This window comes from Punica granatum, chromosome 1 (assembly GCF_007655135.1).
Source record: "Punica granatum isolate Tunisia-2019 chromosome 1, ASM765513v2, whole genome shotgun sequence".
NCBI classification, from domain to species: domain Eukaryota; kingdom Viridiplantae; phylum Streptophyta; class Magnoliopsida; order Myrtales; family Lythraceae; genus Punica; species Punica granatum.
Genome location: NC_045127.1, coordinates 45,060,580 through 45,081,973, shown reverse-complemented (window position 1 = coordinate 45,081,973; position 21,394 = coordinate 45,060,580). Strand labels below are relative to the sequence as shown.

Sequence of the window (21,394 nt, the reverse complement as noted above, 5' to 3'; positions counted from 1 at the left end):
AAATTGATTCGAAGCAAGATTAATTAGGAACGAACGGTAGTTGCTGCCCTAATTGTTTAGAGAATGATAGGACGAGTTAATTAATTGATGAATCGATTAATCGCTCGGGTTAAGGCATCCTTGTGCTTAAAGCCATTGCTTAGTTAATTATGGAATTGGTTAATACCTTGTTAACTAGTTAATGAACTTACTAGTTAGACGGTGTTTTGACTAGTTATAATTTATGTGCTAGTCGATTTCTTGTAGTCGCGGGAACTCAACTCTTAACTACTGAAATTTATATTATGATGCTTCTATGATCAACTAATCGCTAGGTGGTTTTCGAACTCAAGTCAGACGTTTCCTGGATATTAATTATTCACTCTCCCTCGTACTTTTAAATTATTTTTGTTGCAATTTAATTTCTTGATTATCAAAATTCTCCTTTTGTTACTTTTGCTAGCTCATGGGTTTAGAGAATCATTTAGCCTCCTTTGGGATTTCGACTCGGCTCTCACCATTTTCTTACTACAAGTTTTGGGGAAACCGATTTTATTTTGGGGGTTTCGACAGACCTTGCCAATACTATAGATATGGATCTTGTAATTTATAAATAGGGGAAGAGCATTAGAAAACAATTTACGTTGGATGAATCACGTGTAATCTTCTTTAGAAATTCTCGAGTTATTTTCTTGGAGGCTCTAGGGTTCATAGAGTAAGAGAGTTGTGAGTATTAAGAGATTGGAGGCATCGCTCTGGTTGGGTCTTGTAAGGAGTTGAGAAACATGAGTGCGATCTCTGTTATAATTTAATGTTTTCAATCTAGTGGGTACTCATGCTCTATCCGTGAATGTTTCACTCGCCTTGAGGATTTTACCACATATATTTGGTGTTTTTTATTTTTCGATTTCTCGTTGTTTTAATCTCATTTGGGCATCTTGTTACCACAAGTGGTATCAGAGCACATGTTTCGGAACTATTGAAGATGTTAGGCACGATATTTGAGGTGGAGAAATTCGATAGGACGAACGACTTTGAATTGTATCGAATAAAGATGAAGGCTTTGAAGCACGTTCTTGAATGAGTACTAGAAGGAGAGAGTAAGCCACTCGCGACCCTGTCACCAGACGAGAAGAACGTGATAGATCTCACTAACATCGATATCAAGATAAGGGACGGGGATCAAGCCTTGTTGCTGCTGAGCACTCCGTCAGAGTCCTATGAGAGGTTCGTCGTCATTATGCTCTACGAGAGAACAAGCATCACCTTGGAGGACGGTAAGGAGGCACTTAACTCGAAAGCGTTGCGAAAGAAAGTGACTAATTAGCAGGGGAGTGACGATGAGGGACCGATTACGAGAGGCGTAATGGACTGTCCAAGGCGAAAAGTCAAGGTAACGACGAATATAGGGATGACGGAGCAAAGCAATGGAGAAGATGATATTCTCAGAGTTGCAGCTGATGAGGGGACACAGATCGTCACTACATCGGGGTCGTTCAAGTATAACGTGGGTTTTCGATTGGGGTAGCTTTTACCATGTTTGTCATGATAGAAAATTATTTGCCGCTTATCGGTTGATAGAGAGTGATATAACTCTTATAACTAGTCAGACATGTGATATTGTCGTGATTGGTAGAGTTAAAATCGAGATGTATGATGGTAGTGAGATAACATTGTTAGATGTTGGGTATGTCCTGAATATAAGGAAAGATTTGATCTCGTTTGGGTGTCTTGATGGTCTAGGTTGTAAGTACATGATCCAGGACAGAGTCATGAAGGTCTCGGAAGATGCTCTCGTATTGATGATTGAGGTGCTGCTGGAAGGACTGTATGTTTTGCAGGGTAAAATCAGATCTACGTCAGCAATCAAGTGGACTCTTAAAGAAAAGTACTTGGATGTTCTCGGGCACGAAAGTGTGAACCAGTGCAAGGAGTGCATGATGGTTGGTAAGTCCTCGAAGTCACTCGTGAGAAGATATGTTGCTTTTGATGAAGTTGCCTTGACCAAGCAATGTAAAAGCGCATCCCGGGTGAAAGTGGAACCTTATGCTAAGGCGACATCTCGGAAGAAGGTAAAGTTTGAAGGTGAAGTTTGAAGACTCGAGAACACCTGAACCTCAACTTGTGTTGATCGAGGATGTTCAGATAGGAAGTCTGATGGGAGGCAGCAATCTCTATGGAGTAGTTCGCGAACAAAAGATAGGCAAAGGAAGCAATCGCAATCGCTGAAGAAATATGGGTTTGGAGAACTATTGGTATTAGAGAATGTTGAAGTCGTGTCAAAGTCGACTTGTCTTGTGGTTAGTGAAAGTTCTGTAGAAATTCTGATGAAACCTGACAACTTCGAAAAGTTCATGGGCGGATTGGACTTGAGCGGCACGCGTAAAAGTGGAGGTAGAGCCCGTAAGGGTTGAACCCGTGAAGGCTATAATGGAGCAGTCGAGTATGAGAAGTTAGATCGTGGTTTAGTTCGATGCGAGCCAATGTGGAAATTTGTTAGAGGTGTCTCGCATCAAGCGCAGAAACTCTGAGAAACCGAAGATCCGGAAAGGAGGATGAAAGATCGACTAAAGGAAATGAGGAGCATTCAACAGTTGTTGTGCAGCACCGAAAGGGATGTTTACCTGAGTACAAAAGTTGAGCACTATGTCTGTGCCGTAGCACAGAGATGCAAGGTTGTCATAATCGTGATTCTACCTAAAATCGGTCTAGGGTCGTGGAATCGTGAATCGTAAAATTGTATCATGAATCGTAAGATTCTACTTATAATTAAAAAACAACATATATATATATATATATGTATCATACTTTTCTGAGCAAAAAAAAATCAATCCTTGTATTCAAAAAAAGACAACAAATCAACAATAAATCATAAAAGCACAAGATATCGTTACAAATTATCGAAATTCAAGGTCCAAATCATAACTCAAACTCTCAAAATAAACAGTTAACAACATAAGTCATAACATTGGTCGTGCGTTTGACTCTGGTCATGGCTTCTGCTCTTTCTGGTACGTATTATATAAAATCTCCTCATCTATAAGGCCCATCTGGTTTGTAACACCGCTTTGATTGGCTTATATTATAAGTTGGCTTTTGCATACTAAATATTAGTAATTTGCTTGGAAGTTTAATGTGGAAATCAGGACTTCAGGAATTATAGTGAAATACAATATTGTATGTGCCTCAATATTTCGAGGACGGGGTTGGTCATGGAGTAGAAGAAAAACTCCATCCGCAATGAATCAGACCATATTTATATAATCACGTTAACATAAACTTTGATATTGGTGAATATTTGTTATTAAATTTTTTTAAAAAACTGTCGAGGTATAATGTGAGTACAGTTGTGGTTATAAAATGATTGGGATAATAATAGGGATGGATGAAAGTTATTGTATTTTTCTTCGGTTTTGTTTCAAGTCCGAGTCCGACGATCTTATTTAATTCTATCTCAAGCCCAGCCCATTGATCAGGCCACATTACACCTCGACAATTTTGGGCTAAAAAAAAAAGGTGTTGGGCACAGGACAAATGGGTTGGGATTCGGCCCGACTTTGGCCTAGCCTTCGGCCAAGGGCCCAACTTTGGGCTGGGCTTCGCCCGAGTTTGAACTGAATCGGAATCGAAGAATCGACTTTAACTCATTAAAAATACATTTTGACTTAATGATTAAGTAGTTTGACACTCATATCTCTTCTTTCCCTTTTTCTCCCATTTATTTTTCCTTATAACTAACTTGTAGCTAACTTTTAAACACTTATTTGATTAAGTTGAAATAAACGCACCCTATGTCTAATGTCGTGTAATCATAAGGGCTGGATACTTAAAAGATAAGGGTTCAATTTACTTAATCATTGAGTCAAAAATCTACTTAATGAGTAAGTAAAAATATTAACTTTGTCATTAAGGTGGCGTTTGGTAACGCCACTCTATTCCAAATATTAATGTATATATTTAAGTGAGATTATAATGATAGTTAGGAAAAATTATGCGAGAATTTATTATTAAATAAGAGAAAAAGATAAAAGAGCAATGATTATGTTCTTGAATTGATAGAAGAATAAAGAGAAGTGGGGAAATTTATTATTAAAAAATTGATTGTAATAATGATTAGAAAAAAAATACGTGTGAAAATTTATTATTAAATATGAGAAAAAGACAAAATAATAATAATTATGTTGTTGAATTTGAAAAAAAAAATAGAGTGAAGTTGTAATGGTGTTTACCGAACATAGCTAAGTGATTTTTCACTCGATGATTAAATAGATTAGAACATCATCATTCCTTTTTTTCCTTTTTCCTATTCATTTTTCACTATAATTAACTTGTAACTAACTTCTAAACACTTAATTAGTAGTTATCGAAATCATGCTGAGTCCGCCGCCAACCAAGAGAATTGAGTTCATGTAATACTTTCTCGGTGAACCAGGCATTCCACATTAGTTTTTGGCTCCTTGTTTAACCATGTGTATGTTATAAAGCCAGTCTATAATGCATGTACATGAGAGGCATCATCACTTTTCACTAAGAATGTAAAGAGAGGGTCGCATCCGAACTCAATTAACAATTGCAACACGATTTCCATCTGACACTACAGAGAAGCATCAACAAGCAAGGCCATGTACAGTTTATACATCGCATCGTGAATTCCGGATATGTTTTTAACATTCTTGGATATGGTTTTCGCCCTTTTGTGACAGTGATTATGATTTTGTCAGTGGTCCTTTGAAAAGAGATTTGTAGTGAAGAATGAATCATGAATCATGACTTCAAAGAAGGGGATTAATTCTCGCTGCAAGATAAGCTACAGTATGAGTTTTCCATCTTCTCTGCTGATAACTGCACAAACCAAAGCATAATCCTGCTCACAATATCTTTCGAAGCACAAAGTGAGCTGCATGCTCCACCAAAAAAAAAGACAAGAAAAACCGAAATGCTTTACTTCTGCCCAATCTTTCGCAGCCTGTCACAGCATCCACCAATCAAAGGCCGTCAAAATAGATAGTATCCTCATATCCTGAGCAGTCTACCTATTGAGGGCCGATTTCTCTAACTTGCATATTCAGACCAGGGAGCCTTTCATGCAGTATGAATCATATGATAATCAGAAAAGAGCCATCGGTCATACAATGATTCCACTATCTGATCTGCCTGTTTGTGAGACATACATGTTCTGATCATCTGGGAGGAGCTGAGTCCGCATTCTTCATGACTGCAAGCCGTTTCGCAAGAAATCCACCTGCTTTTTTGGATTGGCAATCAATAAATCGCTAAAATTCGTAAGAGTTAAAAGAATCATTGCACAGCTAGTTGTAACTCGCGACTATAAAGAAGATACGAAGTAGTAGCTTTAAATAATACTTTGGTCACTAACATGTTCACTCATCAATCAATGATAGTTCAGTAAATGCTCCGTGAATTATGAGAGGATGCAAAAAAGAGCACCAGACTCTTTGATCTAGTACGATCTCCAGAACGGCATATTCTACCCTGTGACTCTGATTGAGATTTAGATTGATATTGGGTGATGTACATGAGATGCGACTATTCTTCAAAAAGTAGGGCTATTTGTAGACAAGATGAACTAAGGCGGGGGGTGAGAACAGAAGTATGCCTGAAGCTACATGATTTGATATTCGTCTCTGTCAAAAAGAGGTTGTATACTATATTTGATAATGCAGAAAGAGTTGAGGAGAATAGAGAAAAGGGAACGGAAGGGTAGGGGATGAAAGGAAAGGAAAATCATCCCATTTGCTTCGATGATAATACCAGTCTCTCGAGACTTCAAATCATAATGGTTAAGGCCAAATCAGTCTTTTCTTTGCCAAGTGAAGTTCCTCTCTGCTCAAGTTTCACGAACTATGAAGGTCGAGGCAATGTAACAAATTCCATATATAGTTTTATGTTCCTACGTCACCCTTCATCTCCACTACAGCACCAAACACGAAAGTTATTACCTAGCAAAGCAAGATACTTTCCCTTCGAATCCCTCCCCTCCAAAACCCTCAATGCAAACGAAGTATTAAAAATGTTGATGACTGTTCACAAATTCACATACTCCTTGTACTCCATGAAATTCTCTTTCATCATAACGAGCACGGGAAGAGAATCGGACGGTCAAGAAACAAACCGGGTCTAGATATGAGATTGATGCGAGAGCGAGGCGCTTCAAACTTCCAGTTATCTTCGTCCAAGGACTTCACCTCCTTGTGCAGGGCAGCCACTAAATCCGCTTTCAGCACTGCAACAAACATTTCGGGTTTAAATCGCTTACATATACTCAAGAAAACTTGTTTCCCACGCCAAAACTCGAAAACCGATTCATCTCCGACCCAACTGATAATACGAGAATTTAATTCTTAGTAGGAATTTTGTCTTTCGGGCAAGGAGGACATGTTTTTCCAGGAAAAAGAAAGAAAATTCACTCATCCCAGCTTCAATATCTCCAAGCAACGAGGAAATGCCGAAATCGACGACCAGAACACAATCTAATGCGAAACTCAACTAAAACCTGACAAGGATATCGCAACCCAACGATGCCCAGATGAGTAAAAAGAATAAATTAGAACAAAAAGAGAAGGTGAAGAGGAAAATTCACCGAGCATTGCCTCCTCCTTGCGGTCTTGTATGGAGATGAGGTCAGACGGGAACTGGAAATCGTCGGCTGACAGAGCACCGTTGCTCGTGCTGCCTCCGACCACTTCCGTCGTCGATACAGACGAGCGCACCGGCGACGACGAGCTGCTGTTCATCCTGTCCATCCGTCCAGAAACGCTCTCTCGAGCAAGACAAATTCGCGGAGCTTTTTCACAAGACTTCTGCCCAAAACACGAAGCTCAGTTCGCGATTGCCGGAGAAAAGAGGAAATTTCAAATTTCGGCATTCTTTAGCCCAACTGGTCTCGGCCCAACTCATATGGGCTTCGTCAGGCCCAAATGCTTTTCGGGCGCCTTTGCCACTCTCGAACACTTCACGCAAGACTAATCAAGTGGAGTATGTTTCAAGGGTATCCGAGCTTCACTATATATTTTTCAAGGGTATCCGAACCTAAATTCAGTTGTAGACACCTCTAATTATTAATATTATTATTCATTATTCAGCGAAAAAAAAAAAAAGAAAGACGAATCAAGTGGAGTGAAGTGAAGCTAAAGCTTAGCCAACATATGAGTTGATGAGGCATCCAATCACAACAACGGGAATAGGCCAAAGGCTACGTTCCTTCCTATAACCGGTACAGAAAGAAGGACACCGTGACGATTATTATGTTTGTGCATTACGTTATACTATCTAGGAAATTTACGACAATTAATGGTTTGGATTGTTCGTATTCGTGAATTTTGTCGTATATTTTTGTGATTTTGTGTACACTTATATGCCAGACGAAGCATCTAGGCTCGTGCTTGGACTCCGCTTGTAATCTTAAATTCTTAATAGATGCGGATGGAGTGAAGCCATCCGTTAACTTATCGTATCGGGTTCAAAAATACACGTGCATTTTGTATCTAAGTCTCCAAGAATACGTGCGGACAAGACATCCCAGTGTCTGGAGAGTGACAAGGAATTGTTTCGTACTTGCCTGCTTTCTTTTTTTGGAAGGTTTCATAGTAATAATACTAGTAAGAGTACAAGTAAAGCAATCGACTGGTATTATACGTAATCATGGCTTAGCTGACTGACACTCAACTAGAATGCTCAAAAGTGAAAAATTAATCTCACAGTAACTTCATAAATTTCCACTTTCAGACACTCTGATTAGTTATTATTCATCAATTATGAATGAGTAACACTCATTAAATATATTCTCACATTAGACCTCGTCCCCGCTCCAACTGCTTTTCACCTTGGGTCCCGTGGGTCCTTCCTCCCCGAACACCTCGCTCGGCAAGCTCTTCATCAGGCTCTCGAAAGCCGACTTCAGCTCCCCGGGCAACACGCTTGCCACCTTCCTGGCCTCCTCCGCCGTATCATAACTAATCTTTGGGCCCCACTTCCTCATATAGTTCAACCACGGAGGTGAACTAACCGATGCCCCTGCGGGGTAATCGGCCGCTACGATTGAGTAGGAGGCACTAGTATCCATGGTGAGACTGCTCTTTGAGGTGTCATTTCTGATCCCGATCGTTGCAGTGCCTTGCATGACAAGACCCGGCTTCGGGTACGAAGCATGACCGTTCAGCGAAGAGTAGGCCACGAACCTATTGCTGGTGCCCTGGAATTCGAGCTCCGAGACATCAACCCAAGTCCCTCCACTATGCTGTGCGTAAAAGACCCTCCAAAGCTCACCATTGAAGTTACTTATCCTAAGGGTCACATGCTCCCAATCGCCGACATGCTCCCCGATCTTGCCCAGCGGGACATTGATAATCCCGACCTTCGCCGTTGATGGACCGTTAAAAGGGTAAAAGAGCCATATGGCTATATCAGTAAAAGTCGCCCCGTACATGGGCTTGATGTGGAAGTACGCCCGAGAACTCGGCAAGTCTCCTTTCTTTACTCTTTCTTTGTCCACTTCGACCACGGGAAGGTCCAACCAGTAGGCCCCATCATTTGAGCCGCCCTGGGGAAGGTTCAAACCCATGGGCTCGATAGGGACGGGTTTCGATTCTTCGCCTTTTTTATACAAGAGGGCTCCGTTGCTGAAGAACCAGCTCACAGAGCTCGGCAGGTACTTTTCCTTGGGATGGAAGTAATAGAGCGGAGAGTAAGCACGGACGAGTGCACCAACTTGGCTCATATTAGGCATACAAGATGTATAGTTTGGGCTGTTGTTCTTCAAACAACTGATAGGAATCGAAGAACCATTCCCGCCATTAACTTGTGCAACGAATGTCCCCACAGACACCCCCAGAGCTTGTGTGCCTCGGTTTTGCGGTCTCAAGCTCGACACACTGAACTTGGCTGAGTCCGTGGGCCCCCAGATGGATGTATCCACCTCGCACTGGTCGGTTAAGTCAGACCTCACGCATCGGATCCTGTCCATGGAGGGCTTCTCTGGGGAGACTGTGACGACTAGGCCCACAGGCCTGTATCCTTCGGGCGGCACGGGAAGCCAGAAATAGCTAACCCCATCTTGTTTGATTTTCAGGGACTCGCTGCTCCAAAGAAGGGTGTAGTCGGTCGGCCTTTTGAGAGCTTCTGCTCCGTCTTTGGCTACGAGGACCCAACCGTTGAGTGGCTTGTTGTTGGGTTGGCTATAGCCTCCGAGCATGAAGAATCCATTCGGGATTGCAGAGGGCTCAAAGAATGTTGCTCCAAGGTTGTCCGGATCTCCCTCGTATGCCGCCCAAACTTTTTTGAAAGTCGATAATCGGCGTACTTTGAGGCCTCCTAGGTCAATAACCCCACATCCGAATCCGGAACCTGCATCGAACAAAAATCGACAGATTATCTTCCCTATATGCTGACTTGGCCCGGCAAAATTAAGGCACTCGCTTCATGCACTAAAACCTGCATGAAGCACCATAGGGCCATAGGATTATATCTCCTTCCCGCACCGAGTGCAGCTGATAAAAGTTTTCAAGAAAAGTCGCATCAGCCAATGCTTAAAGATCGAGAGTGGCGTCCGATTTACCAGGCGGCCAAGTGGGCAGAGGAGCGGGATGCTTGAAGGTAGTCTCGATAGGAAGAGCTTTGCTACCGATGGAGGCGTCCCCAGCGGTTGAAGAGAGGGTAATGCAGTTTCCCATTTGCTACTCAAATTGTTCTTGCAAGGGACGATGAAAAATAGAAGAATTGATAGACGTTATGAATGGAATCGTTACAGAGAAAAAGGCATGTGTTCTTCCCCGCTCTGCCACATATTTAAGGATAGACCTTCGTGCATAGCTCATAATAACAGCCCTCCAACACAGAATGTGTCGTGCAAGAAAGATGGAAGGCAAGACAGTCTGGGAGATTGAGAAAAACTTTCTGAAACTTAACTTCAAGCGATAAAATTGCCCCAATGGTAACAAACGGGAGCCCCTACGGTTCCGAGGCCGGACCATCCAACCGTCTAGGGGCCTCCCGGGTGGTCTGGCCCTAGGACCGTAACAATTAAGGGCCACAAATTAATTAACGTCGCCACGTAGTAGAAACAAAATGTTTCATATGGCGTGGAGGCAACAATAATCGTGGAGGTCAATGCTACCTAACAGAAACCTACGTCGAGTGGCAAAACAAGAGAGTCCAAATCCATGGGGTGGGAGCATATACCTGTTCATATGCTGTCCATTCCTCTTCTCCAATCACTCTCATTAAACACAATTTATGACATACAAATAACTTGCACGATATCATTTCTGCAATGACGATATCCACAATCACCGATGGGCACGTCAAGGCGATTGCTGTGATCAGTCGATAATAATGGATATGTTTTTTCCAAGCATCGTTCAACTTCTCTTTCACATCAAGCAAATGTGCTTCCCTTGGCATGACAATTTCTTATTGCTGGACTCTTTCGGCAAAAAGAAGTATAATAAAATCCTCCAGGTATATAACTCGCTGCCATATTTATATCCATTTGAAATCAATCTGCTCCATCTTACTGATCCATCTCAGGAGACAATTATACAAGAAAAAGAATGCACAGAACCAAAAGCACCAAAACAGCCCCCACCCAGACCAAAGGCCCAAGGAAAAGAAAAAAAAGTCGAGAAAACAAACTACGGAAAGATTAAAAATTCCTTCATCTGTAGACTCGATGCCAAAAGGATTGACACTTCAGGAAACCGTCATTTCACCCGAGAGTCTTAAGAGAATGACTGGATCACCATGTTGTTGCTCTCTCCCCAGTGGCTATGGTTGCATTATATACGATAGTATTTGTTGTTCTTCTGCTCATGCTACGAGGACAATAATAACAATGAGCAGCACAATCCCGAAGATGACCAAAAGCAAGCAGGCCTGCAGGAAAGAAGCATAACCGTAACTCATCTAAACAAACACTGAAAGCAATAACAGAGAGATTTATCAGGCTTTCCACGAGCAACACTAAGGCACTGATGAGACTAACAGACTACAAGAAAGAAAGTGAATCAAAGTTCTTTTTTTGGTGAAACAGAAAGAGATCAAAGTTACCAGCGAGGAATTTGACCGTTCAGTCTTTGCAGCTTTCACCAGGTGGGACTTCCCTTGTGCAGTTGCAGCATGTGCATTCTCAACATGGGTTCCAATATCATCTACAACACAGAACCCAGACAAGATATGAATATGATGAATGCAATCATACAGCTAGAGAGCCGAAGGTCCAAAAGAGAAGAATGGAATGATGTACCAATCATAGTTCCCTGCTCATGAACCAGTACCGCGAGATCCTTAAAGATCTCATTCACCTCCCCAATCTGTTCCTGAATTTCTTGAATTCCCTGTTCCCTTTCCTCAATTATGGCCTCATTGAAAGCAATCTCATTGTCCAGCAGTAAGACTTCCTGCCTGCAAGATGAATCGCATGAAACTGTATCAGTTGCATAGTTGAGATCATTAATTCACCTTAGTTCTTATCACACCCACATATCAAAAGATCCATAGTTACCAATCGAACTATTTATTTGAATTTACAAATTCAGCTGATAACAGTAGGCACCTTCATTACCAACTGAACTATTTTTTCTTTGAATTTACAAATGAAGTTGAAATGTGATGAAAAATTGTTCAAAAGCTAACCTTCGGGATTCAACAAGAAGAGTCTGTTGTTCAGGAGTTTTATCCGAACTTATGTCTTGCTCGCTTGCTGTGTAACTGCATGAAGGAAGCATGAGTTCATAAAGTTAGAAAGGTAAGTGAACTTATCAGGTTTGCAATATAAGGAAATAACACTGATAAACTATTGTGAAATAAAAGTTCCAGAAACATTTTAAATAATTCCTGGGCATTGCTATCGTCACTCCTTAACTGTCGCAAGCCTCAAGCGCAACAAACAAATATGACCCAGAACATGGATAAGAAGCTGATCAAAGAAATCTGCATATATTAGTCTAGATAATCCAAAGTTACCTTGAAGAAACAGCTGCTTGGGGTACAAAAGGGGCATATGCTGTTTCCCTCTCAGCTGCAAGACGCTGAGCCTTCTGGAACTCTTTGAGAACTGCCTGGAAATCTTTTGCTAGTTTGGCATCTGTAATCTTCTTATTCGGCTGCAAGTGAAAAAAAATTATATTCACATCAGAAAGGAGAGGGATGATTTGCATCGAACACTGCTGCATGTTGAACCAGAGATTGACCAATCATGCAGGATGGTTTGAAAGTAACACGGTGGGGACTTTAGAGAGCCAAACACTATCAAGTCATATTGCGCAAATAAACCTCATTACGATCTCAGCCCTAAGTTCTATCCTCCAAGAAGTGCTATCAGGAATGGATTATCTTGCATAAGTAATCCGGCATAGGTTCTTGCAGACTTACGCTTACTCCAGCATGATGATCAGTTTCACTGGCTTGTTTAAGTTTAGCGGATGTATCCTTCACCAGCTGGCCGATGTGAAGCCTTGTTTTGCGCCTGTCAAAATCAAAAGCATCATCAGAGAGCATCCATCACTAGAAGGTCCAAAGGAAATTCAAAAACACGATACTAATTTATTATTGAAATGAGGTCGTCATAGTTTTAAAGAATGATTTCAGCAAACATATGTGCCTCAAATGAACATTCGAAACACCAGCCCCGATTTTCATCGATGCCATTGTTGAAGGATTATGGCTCTCCCCCGATTTCTCCTTTAAAATGCGAAATAATTCAATTCCTAAATTACGAGTGACGAAGAAGCTCAATTGGGATGACAGAGATGGAACATAAACAACTGAATCATGTAAGTTCAATAAAAAAAAAACAGAGGGAGAGAGAGAGAGAGAGAGAGAGAGAGAGAGAGAGAGAGAGAGAGAAATTCTTCAGATCATTGAGGGTTATAGGAACCAACCACAGGTGCCCAGATTAATAATTACCTAAATGCAGAAACAGATTGCACAAATGATAACATGCAAACCCAATTCCGCCATTAACAAGTTATATTCCGAAGCTCAAACAATATGATTGAAGTGAAAAGTAAATAAAGAAGAAAAGGGAAGGGAAATTCAGGAAGAGAACTCACAGCTTCTCACGGAGCTCGGGGGTGTCCTTGGGGGTTCCGAGGGTGTTGACTAGACGGTAGAAAGTATTCACGGCGGTGTTGATTTGGAATATCCCGGAAGCCACCGCCTGGGTGGCATCCTGCTTGCCGTTGATCAGCTCTCGCCTCGCCGCACGGCCCGATTCCAGATCCTGAAAGCTCATCTCTCCTTCCCCTCTCCGCTCCTCCGATCAACCCCCAACCCTAAACCCCGAAAAGCTCTCTCCTTTACCCGGGGAAACGGAGGAAATTTCTCCGAGGAAAAGATGGAAAGGACAAAGGGGAGACGAGAATTCGCCCAATCCGCAGGGAATTTGGGACGAACTGAGGCAAATTTAGGGCACAGAATTAAGCCGAGAATTGAGGGATTCGTTGTGATATGATGAAGTGTTGCACTTGCAGTGAGACAGAGAGAGAGAGAGAGAGACAGAGATAGAGAATGAGCGCTCTGCTGTAATTTTGATGATTTGATTGATAAAGTTTTTTTTTTTCCCCCCCTCTCTGTGCCGGCAGAGTTTTGCTCCGATGGGGACGGACAGGTAGGAGGCGACACGTGGTCGGTGATGATTGGACACTAGATATTCTCTAAATAAATGCTTTTGTTGTGGTGTGTATTAAAGCGGGAGAGAATTGAGAAAACTCCTAACTAATTTTTGCTTTTCTTAGTGGGGCAAACTGGCAAAGTCAGGAAATTGTGAAATTCGATTTTGAGTCCAGAAGTTTAAAATTAGTCTGCTTCGCACCCTAAAGTTCACAATCAACCCACCCCCCCTCCAATATGAACCTTAACACTTCGTGTAGATAGGAGGAAAACGGAGGGAAAAAGGAAGGGAAGCATGGATGGAGCTGCACATTATTCGGAAGGGGCGATGCCCCCTGGAATTTAAGCTTTCTTTAGTATTGAATCCCACAAGTATATAACATTTAAAATTTTCTCTCGTAATAACAATATCAAATTACGTCAATTTACTATTTTGCTCTCGCTGAAAGTAACATATAGGCGCTATATACGTTAAGTTATTATTTTGTCGCTACTGAAAGAAAATCCTAATTCCGTCCTTAGGGGAAGGAAGAGAAAGTTTGTTACTACTTCCCCTCTCCTCCCATGATCCAAATGGAGGGTAAAGTTGGAGTTTTCACTTGGCCTTACATCTCAATCTAGAATCTATTATGACTAAATAGAAAATATTAGTTGACTCCTCTATAGATAAATGAATAACAACGATATTGTAAAAAATAATTTGTTTTTGTTTTTTAATTTTCTAGGAAGTATCTATTGACTCCTCTGTGGATAATGATCATCCAACTGCAATAATATAAAAATAATCCAATTTCATACTTTGTCTTAGTTGTTTGTCCTTGCTCATCGTCCACTCTCTTTATTCAATCTTTTGGATTATATAAAAAATTGGTGAAGATATCAGAAGAATATTCTATGAAAGATGAATGTAACATTACATCTTGGAAGATCCCGTCCCGTATTTTGCCTTCTCAATGTGAGTTATTACCAAACAAGTCCCACGGGTCACATTAATGTCCTCAATTAAATCTTTTAACAAGCTTATGGCCGGGGGCAAAGTTACAAATACCCATTCTTCAAGGTGCATGATGAGACGATATATAAGGTTCAGGGATGTATAATGTACTAAAGGTCTTTTTGAGGGCCCAAAAAATCAAAATTCCCCGACAGAAAAAGGACTTTGCTATGTGAAAAGGAATTTTGAAATGGGCAGCATCTTATGAGCTCTTTTTGGCCTTTCGGGTTTTGCTTCGACGTGATGGGACGGCAGATCTTCTAAGTACAATCTATATCTAAATAAGTAGCGAGGTTCGGATAGATCAGTGGCCTCCTTCAGATCAATTGCGGTGCTTCTTTTGGACTCGGATAGATTAGTGGCCTCCTCTCAAGTTTCCTGAGTTCGGGTCAATTCTATATGGTTCGAGTAAGTTCCATAGGGTTCGGACAGGTTGTGCTGGGCAGACTCGAGAGGATCTGGAGGCAATCTCTACCCCATTCGTCTGCTGGTCTATCCCTCCGCCTCCTCTCTTGCGGCAATTTCTTGTATACGGTCTTCTCACCACTCCTTTTAGCAATCCCCATCCACCACGACAAAGGATTGCGCTCTCAGTCGGAGTGATTATGCCTCCCGTCGATTCATATTAACTGTCTGTGACTTGCCTTTTTGTTATTGATTTTGGACAGGTCTCGCCTTTTCTGGTGATAGCTGCTAGTTTAAACCAATAAAGATAGTCTTTGGTTTGAACATACCAAAGAAATTTAGCTATTTGACTGCTTTGGTTTGATTGTTGGTCTAACTGTCTTGGGATTTGGCTATTTAGAGTTAGGATAATTGAGTTATGTCTAGGGATTATAATTTGTGATGGAAGACTGTGCTCGAATACTGATCGAAGGCATCCCCTCTGCTTTATCTCTGTTTTCAGAGATAGAAATTCACCGTGAATTAATGTACTGGATTGAAGATCCCCTTCCCGATCTTCTCTGGAGTCCATTGATGAATTGTTGTAAAAAGTTAGTCGATTGGGATTATTGGTTTCAAGAGGCTTGCTATAATTGTAGTGTTCTTAGTCGACATGGTCTTCACGTTTATATTCATTTGTGGTTTACCTGGCGAGTCAATAAATGTATGTCGATCTTATAATTTATGTTTGGGTATTTTACCTTGTATCCACTTTTGCAGTGGATCGATATAAGAAGAATACTCATTACCGTTTGAGGGGAAAAAAAAGTAAGGCATGGGCCGAAAGGCCAAAATTTTATAAATAATAAATTAGGATCAGTGCATTATCCAAATATCAAAGGAAAGTTCAATCTTAAATGTCACCCACTTAGCAAAAAATTTCAAATAAAAATTAATATGGCTATCACCAACGCGCGGTAATCAAGATGTTTCAGGATCGATATTTGATAGGACTATTTATATCCCTTTATTAGTTATTTAGTATTTATATTTCATTATATTAGGCACATGAGCCTCTCTTGTAATTAAACAAAATTAATATGGGTACTAGCTATATCTTTCGTATCATCACCCAAGATTGAACTATGAGAGCTTATTTCGATCCTGAGTTAAGGATGTTAGATAAAGATAGTTTACTGATAGTAGTCCTGAGTAACCATAATTCTACTTAACTCACTCATCCATAACCCTCTTTTAACTTGCGATCCAAACAAGCGGTGAAGCCTCATCCTTCAATGTTAGAGTAACTAATATGATTATCTTGTTAAATAGCTACATTTGAAATCACGCGTTATTAGATACTAAATTATTTAAATAGGTCATAGCGAGTTTTCTTACCAAAAAAAAAAAACTATTGGGGTTCTCTCTCGAGATTGCATTTTTCTTCTTATCATATGACAATAGGTTTCTCCTTCAACAACTGCCTCTCTCTGTCCCTTACATTTGACATGAACTTTTGCTTCTATAGCCTACTCATTCTAGTGAGAGCACTCATACAAAGAAGTGATGGATTTTTTCGATTAGGCACCATTGCTTGGTATTTATTCTCCCTTTCACGTAATGGAGATTATACAAGATATATCTCTGAAATGTATATTCGTATCTCCCATTTGCACAATGAATACGGGACTCCGCCGTTAGAAACGTTAGACGGAGTTCTATACCAGGCGGCTTGTGCCAATAATGGAAATGCGGAAAAGTTCGGGTAGTATTTTTCTTGAAACAACATCTTAATAATTCTCACACAAGGACTATACTGAATATCTCAGTTGGGCCTGCTCAGGTTTCCAATTGGGCTTCTACATGGGCCGTCAAAGAGCAAAGGATACGTAGCTTTGGGCCAGTGGGCCTTCCTCTGGCCTATTTCCCTTCTTTTTTTTTTGGTGGTAAAGAAAGTTAACAATGTTCTGATTGGATCGTCACCTCAGTCCCTCTCAATTCCTTGCCAACTAGTGGTCTCCACTTGGGCTCGGATTCACGCCGCATGATCAATTCATCATAGTACTCTCTCTCTCTCTGCCCCGATCCCTCTATTGTCTTGGTCTTCCTTAGCTACCTACAAGCAAGATTTTCACCAAAAAGAAAAATACATATGACATGTAATAAGTCACATAAGCGTCGGGCTAACTATGTCAAGTGCAGGATAATGGAATGCACGACATTGAAATAAAATTGAAACTGTGTGTACCGAAAAGTAGCAGAGAAATTTTTTTTTGTACCAAAGTGTTACATTTATATACCTTTTTGGACTAAAGGAGTAATTACCCCTGATATATTTTAATTTTAATATACCATCAAAACTTATAAATTACAAGATTATCCTCAATTTATGACGTACTAGTTTTTGATTGAATTGGAGAAATGATAATTTGAAAGAGTTACATTACTGTTCCTTTTCCAATATAGTAGTAATATATGAATTAATCACAATTTCTTAAGATATTTGGATATAATTATTAGATATTATATAAAAAGAAATTTTCTTTATAAAAATGTAAAAATTTAACTGAGAACAATTAAAGTTTGAATTAAGTAAATACAATTATACTTGCAATAAAAAATTATGTGCTACGCGCGGGTAAAAAAACCTAGTAAGTAATATTTTTTTAAGTAGTCCTTTTAATTTTAGAAATTAAAATTTAATTTTTTCTGTTTTTCAATTGCATTATTTCAAGAGCTTTCATTGAGTAGCATTTATTGGTACTGAAGTAAATTTTACTTATATATATATAATATTATAATATTAGATAGGTGAGGACTATATTGAAAATATCAATTGGGCCTCCAAAGGTTGGGAAAGGTTTTCCAATTGGGCTACTACATGGGCCGAGGAAGGCGAAAATACATCGCTTTGGGCTAGTGGGCCTTCCTCTGGCCTTTTTTTTTTTTTTTTTTGCTTCTGGTAAAAATGTTTTTCATTTTCATTAAGCTTCTGCTTCGAAATCCATCGATCTTCGGCGACCAAAAGCAGATGAATCTTCCGGTGAGGTTTCCGTTCTGATTGCGCCGTCACCTCAGACCCTCTCAATTCCCTGCAATTCTCCACCCAGCGGTGTCCACTTGAGCTCGGATTGACGCTGCGTGATTAATTCATCGGAGTACTCCCTCTCTCCCCCCCTCGGTCTCTCTGTTGTTTTGGTTTTCCCCTTCTTGATGCTCCGATTCCATGGGCAGACTCTTGTTTTGGAGGTTTGACTTAGCTGAATGTGCCTGATTTTGGACGAACGGCCGTAGGATTTTTCGCCTGCTGTAATCGGATCATCCCAGATCAACATGTTGCTGATTTCGTTGCTGAATCGCTGACTAAAATGCTGGCAGTTTGTTTTATGTATATGTATTTCTGAGCATGTTGGTTTTCTCTGCGAGGCGGTCCTTTTGCAAGTGTATTTTCTGCAACTTTTCACAGTGTCGTGTCGGGATTTTCATTTCTTGCGAATTATCATGGAACATGTGTTGTATTCGGTTCCCCATCATGCCCCCTCATCTATTTAAAAACGTGCGTCGTGCAAAATTCGCTCTTCCTAGGGTCCCTGTCTAGATACCTTCTCTCGTTATAGTCGACGGAGTTCTGGCGGTGTGAAATCAGCCTAGAAAATGTATGTTTTGCTCATATATCAGCCATCTGATGAAGTAACTTTTCCCCAGCCATATCTGTCTGTAACTATCATTACATTTACTCTATATTCTGAGCATTTTCTGTTCTAGATTTGTTGTATCTGTATGTTTCTTGATTCAGTGGTTTGGACCCTTGAAAGGATAGATTTGTTGCTGAGCGTATTCAAACTCGAGAGATGTTTAGTTTTCTCTTGAGCTGCTCGGTTCAGTGACAGAGGACCACATTGTTGACGAATTCATCTCATCATGCCCCTTTGCTGTTTGTTATGTTTTCCATGACATCCAATTTTAAAAGATGTCACATTTGATAATGGGGTCATATTTCTCTTCGGTTGAGCGGGCGCGGTTATAATGGTTGATCTTTATTGACAGATAGAAAGCTACAGCATCTGAATGGAACTAGCTGATAGAGCAGTCGGGTTCTTGTTATCAGTGATCAGCTTATCCATATTCACTTACTATACCTTTTGGGTCATCATCCTGGTGATTTTGCTTTCCTTCCACTTACCCTATACATTCATCTTTGTTATTTCGTGATCCTGTTTTAAGTAGTTGTATTAACTCCTGTATATATCTGTTGGACTGCTGCAGCCATTCGTAGATACCGATCATTTCATCCACAAGTACTTCCTCCCCCAGGAATACGCCATCCTCATACCCATTTTTGCTGGCGTGGTGCTGCTGTCATTCCTGTGCTTATTCATCGGGTTCGTGATGCTCAAATCCAAGAAGAAGAAGAAAGCACAATAAAAGATTCCTCTTTCCGCGCTTTCTCACCTCGTAGGTTCTTTTGCTAGTCGATTGAATTTCTATATACACACACGGTATCATTTGTCAGTATGACACACTAATAGCAGCGAATACCTTTAACTTTAGGTGATGAAAATCTTTCATCCTGTCTCTAGTTTGTATGTTGTTTTGCTCTTGTGAATCATTATATGTCAAACTGAGCTTTGTAGCTTGACTGAGTATCTATTCTTAAATGCTACCGGATATAGACTCGTTAATCTTGGTTTGAATGAATGTTTCACGGTACAATCTTTCCACTGCTCCTCGTGTTTTGTTGGCAGTCAGCTCATCTTGATTAAGCTGAAAGTTCAATCAATCTTCAGTGATTGCCGTGATGGGCAAGGAAGGATGCATTTTTCATCCTGATTTTTCGGTAGACAATGATTTTACGTCTTATATTTATATTCCATCAACGAATATGTGTTGCTGACATTTACTCATTTGTAGATAACTAGCTTTACCTTTGCTTGTATTCATTTAACGCATGAGTTGCGTAAAGAGAGGCTGAATTTTACGATGGAAAATTCATTTCTTTATGCCGTTTACAAAAGCATAAATAAACCATCTTGCATTCACATAATATGTAACACATCTCATCTACTGTATCAGAATTTATAGTCCAGATATCTGCAGGTCCAAAATAACCTGTCTCACAAGATAATCTCAATGATTATGATTCCGGCAGGCTCGCACATATGTATAGCTTCAACCTCTGCCGGATTCTAATTTTGCAAGGCAAATGGGTAACAAGAAAGTGCACCAAACATCAAGCAGAAAGAATTGGCATCGATATTGAAGATGTCTGATCCGGATCAAGCCCACGAGTTATCGAACGCTGCAGAACTGATCGCGTGCACAAACTCCTCGAAGCTGATCTGCCCATCCCCGTCCTTGTCGGCCTCCCTGATCATCCCAGTAAGTTCCTCAGCCGTGAGGGCGTGGCCGAGCCGAGCCATGGAGTGAGCCAGCTCGGCAGCAGTTATGAACCCGTTCCCATCCCGATCGAACATCTTGAAGATCCGCCTCAGCTGCTCCTCTGAGTAGGGAGACTTGCTGGGGCTGGGGAGGAGCTCGGGTGCCACGAGGGCCACGAACTCGGAGAACTCCACGAGGCCGTTGTTGTTGGTGTCAGTCCTCTGGGTGAGGGCCTCGAGCTGCTCAGGGCTGGGCTTGAGCCCAAGCGACCGGAGAAGCGATCCGAGCTCAAGCTGGGTGAGGCTGCCGTCTCCGTTCTTGTCGAAGGAGCGGAAGATCTCGCGGAGCTCCGCGATCTGGTCCTCGTCCAGCTTCACTGATCCCTTCTTGCTGCTCATCTCGAAGACCGGAAAGTGAGATAGATAGAGAACAGATGAAAACTATCCCCGAATGATCAACCTTGGGCCCTCAACTGCTGGAATCTTGGAACAAGGCCGCCATGGGAGGTCTCTTTTCCTCTGTTCAATACCAACTTGCAGAAATGGGTGCTTCAGATTGGCGGCAACCCATTAACCAGAAGATGGGAGGAGGAAAGGAAAGGAAGAAGAAGAAGTGGTTGTCTTCTGCAATTGGCGAACACGTAGTAGACTTGCAATTATATATTAGAGAAACTTTGATTATTTGAATGGGGGAATACGTAAGACTGCCTGATGAGAAGTCAACACCTAATACTCACTCTCCATTGACAGACATTGATGAAGGATGACTCCGTAATCTGTCTCTGTCCTGAAGAAGCTGATGAGAGAGACAGAGAGAGTTCCCTTCCAAAAGAGCGGCAAACAGCTGACGCCCAAGTCCGTGATTGGTGCACCTCTCACCGGTCCCAACCGTCTATGAATCCGCAAACCGTTGTTTTAATTATTGTTTGGTCGTATTTACACTCTTTAAATTATATTTCTATTTTATGGGGGAAAAAAAGAAGAAGTTGTAATTCCTGTTTTATTTTTTTGCTATTAAGAAATTAAATGAACA

The 21,394-nt window shown here is 40.9% G+C and overlaps 5 protein-coding genes across 7 annotated transcripts; 1 reads left to right on the top strand and 4 right to left on the bottom strand.

The window, feature by feature from the left end:
• Window positions 1-4,746: 4,746 nt before the first annotated feature.
• LOC116189214 (protein SAMBA) lies at window positions 4,747-6,827 on the bottom strand. Of its 2 annotated transcripts, none has more exons than XM_031518816.1 (3): window positions 6,581-6,827; window positions 6,113-6,223; window positions 4,747-5,224 (listed from the first exon to the last, which is right to left on the bottom strand). In XM_031518816.1, the coding sequence occupies exons 1-3, from the start codon at window positions 6,741-6,743 to the stop codon at window positions 5,160-5,162; spliced, it is 339 nt and encodes a 112-aa protein (XP_031374676.1). In that variant the 5' UTR covers window positions 6,744-6,827; the 3' UTR covers window positions 4,747-5,159. The 2 variants fall into 2 exon arrangements, with proteins under 2 accessions (XP_031374676.1, XP_031374755.1); XM_031518895.1 differs by having other exon boundaries at window positions 4,747-5,221; window positions 6,581-6,824.
• Window positions 6,828-7,533: 706 nt separating this feature from the next.
• Window positions 7,534-9,922, bottom strand: LOC116192027. The gene is made up of 2 exons (XM_031520421.1): window positions 9,554-9,922; window positions 7,534-9,342 (listed from the first exon to the last, which is right to left on the bottom strand). The coding sequence occupies exons 1-2, from the start codon at window positions 9,666-9,668 to the stop codon at window positions 7,790-7,792; spliced, it is 1,668 nt and encodes a 555-aa protein (XP_031376281.1). The 5' UTR covers window positions 9,669-9,922; the 3' UTR covers window positions 7,534-7,789.
• Window positions 9,923-10,437: 515 nt separating this feature from the next.
• LOC116192026 (syntaxin-22-like) lies at window positions 10,438-13,514 on the bottom strand. The gene is made up of 7 exons (XM_031520420.1): window positions 13,047-13,514; window positions 12,367-12,460; window positions 11,959-12,098; window positions 11,629-11,703; window positions 11,240-11,397; window positions 11,044-11,144; window positions 10,438-10,869 (listed from the first exon to the last, which is right to left on the bottom strand). Exons 1-7 carry the CDS (start codon window positions 13,226-13,228, stop codon window positions 10,804-10,806), a joined length of 816 nt encoding a protein of 271 aa, XP_031376280.1. The 5' UTR covers window positions 13,229-13,514; the 3' UTR covers window positions 10,438-10,803.
• Window positions 13,515-17,975: 4,461 nt separating this feature from the next.
• Window positions 17,976-20,269, top strand: LOC116192350 (dolichol-phosphate mannose synthase subunit 2). 2 transcript variants are annotated; one of them, XM_031520887.1, is made up of 4 exons: window positions 17,976-18,141; window positions 19,031-19,141; window positions 19,250-19,438; window positions 20,133-20,269. In XM_031520887.1, exons 2-3 carry the CDS (start codon window positions 19,052-19,054, stop codon window positions 19,406-19,408), a joined length of 249 nt encoding a protein of 82 aa, XP_031376747.1. In that variant the 5' UTR covers window positions 17,976-18,141; window positions 19,031-19,051; the 3' UTR covers window positions 19,409-19,438; window positions 20,133-20,269. The 2 variants fall into 2 exon arrangements, with proteins under 2 accessions (XP_031376747.1, XP_031376746.1); XM_031520886.1 differs by lacking the exon at window positions 20,133-20,269 and having other exon boundaries at window positions 17,977-18,141; window positions 19,250-19,706.
• Window positions 19,989-21,230, bottom strand: LOC116192349 (probable calcium-binding protein CML18). Its single transcript, XM_031520885.1, has one exon. The coding sequence runs from the start codon at window positions 20,758-20,760 to the stop codon at window positions 20,260-20,262; it is 501 nt and encodes a 166-aa protein (XP_031376745.1). The 5' UTR covers window positions 20,761-21,230; the 3' UTR covers window positions 19,989-20,259.
• Between the last annotated feature and the right edge of the window lie 164 nt (window positions 21,231-21,394).

Excerpts from the sequence above, each read along its gene's own strand:
- LOC116189214 (XM_031518816.1), bottom strand. The coding sequence starts at position 6,743 with ATGGACAGGATGAACAGCAGCTCGTCGTCGCCGGTGCGCTCGTCTGTA. Across the intron at positions 6,224-6,580 it reads CAAGGAGGAGGCAATGCTCG|TGCTGAAAGCGGATTTAGTG; the intron begins GTGAATTTTCCT and ends TGTTTGTTGCAG. Across the intron at positions 5,225-6,112 it reads CAATCTCATATCTAGACCCG|CAGGTGGATTTCTTGCGAAA; the intron begins GTTTGTTTCTTG and ends AATCCAAAAAAG.
- LOC116192027 (XM_031520421.1), bottom strand. The coding sequence starts at position 9,668 with ATGGGAAACTGCATTACCCTCTCTTCAACCGCTGGGGACGCCTCCATC. Across the intron at positions 9,343-9,553 it reads TCTGCCCACTTGGCCGCCTG|GTTCCGGATTCGGATGTGGG; the intron begins GTAAATCGGACG and ends TGTTCGATGCAG.
- LOC116192026 (XM_031520420.1), bottom strand. The coding sequence starts at position 13,228 with ATGAGCTTTCAGGATCTGGAATCGGGCCGTGCGGCGAGGCGAGAGCTG. Across the intron at positions 11,145-11,239 it reads TGAGCAGGGAACTATGATTG|ATGATATTGGAACCCATGTT; the intron begins GTACATCATTCC and ends TCTGTGTTGTAG. Across the intron at positions 10,870-11,043 it reads AACGGTCAAATTCCTCGCTG|GCCTGCTTGCTTTTGGTCAT; the intron begins GTAACTTTGATC and ends TCTTTCCTGCAG.
- LOC116192350 (XM_031520887.1), top strand. The coding sequence starts at position 19,052 with ATGGAACTAGCTGATAGAGCAGTCGGGTTCTTGTTATCAGTGATCAGC. Across the intron at positions 19,142-19,249 it reads CCTTTTGGGTCATCATCCTG|CCATTCGTAGATACCGATCA; the intron begins GTGATTTTGCTT and ends GGACTGCTGCAG.
- LOC116192349 (XM_031520885.1), bottom strand. The coding sequence starts at position 20,760 with ATGAGCAGCAAGAAGGGATCAGTGAAGCTGGACGAGGACCAGATCGCG.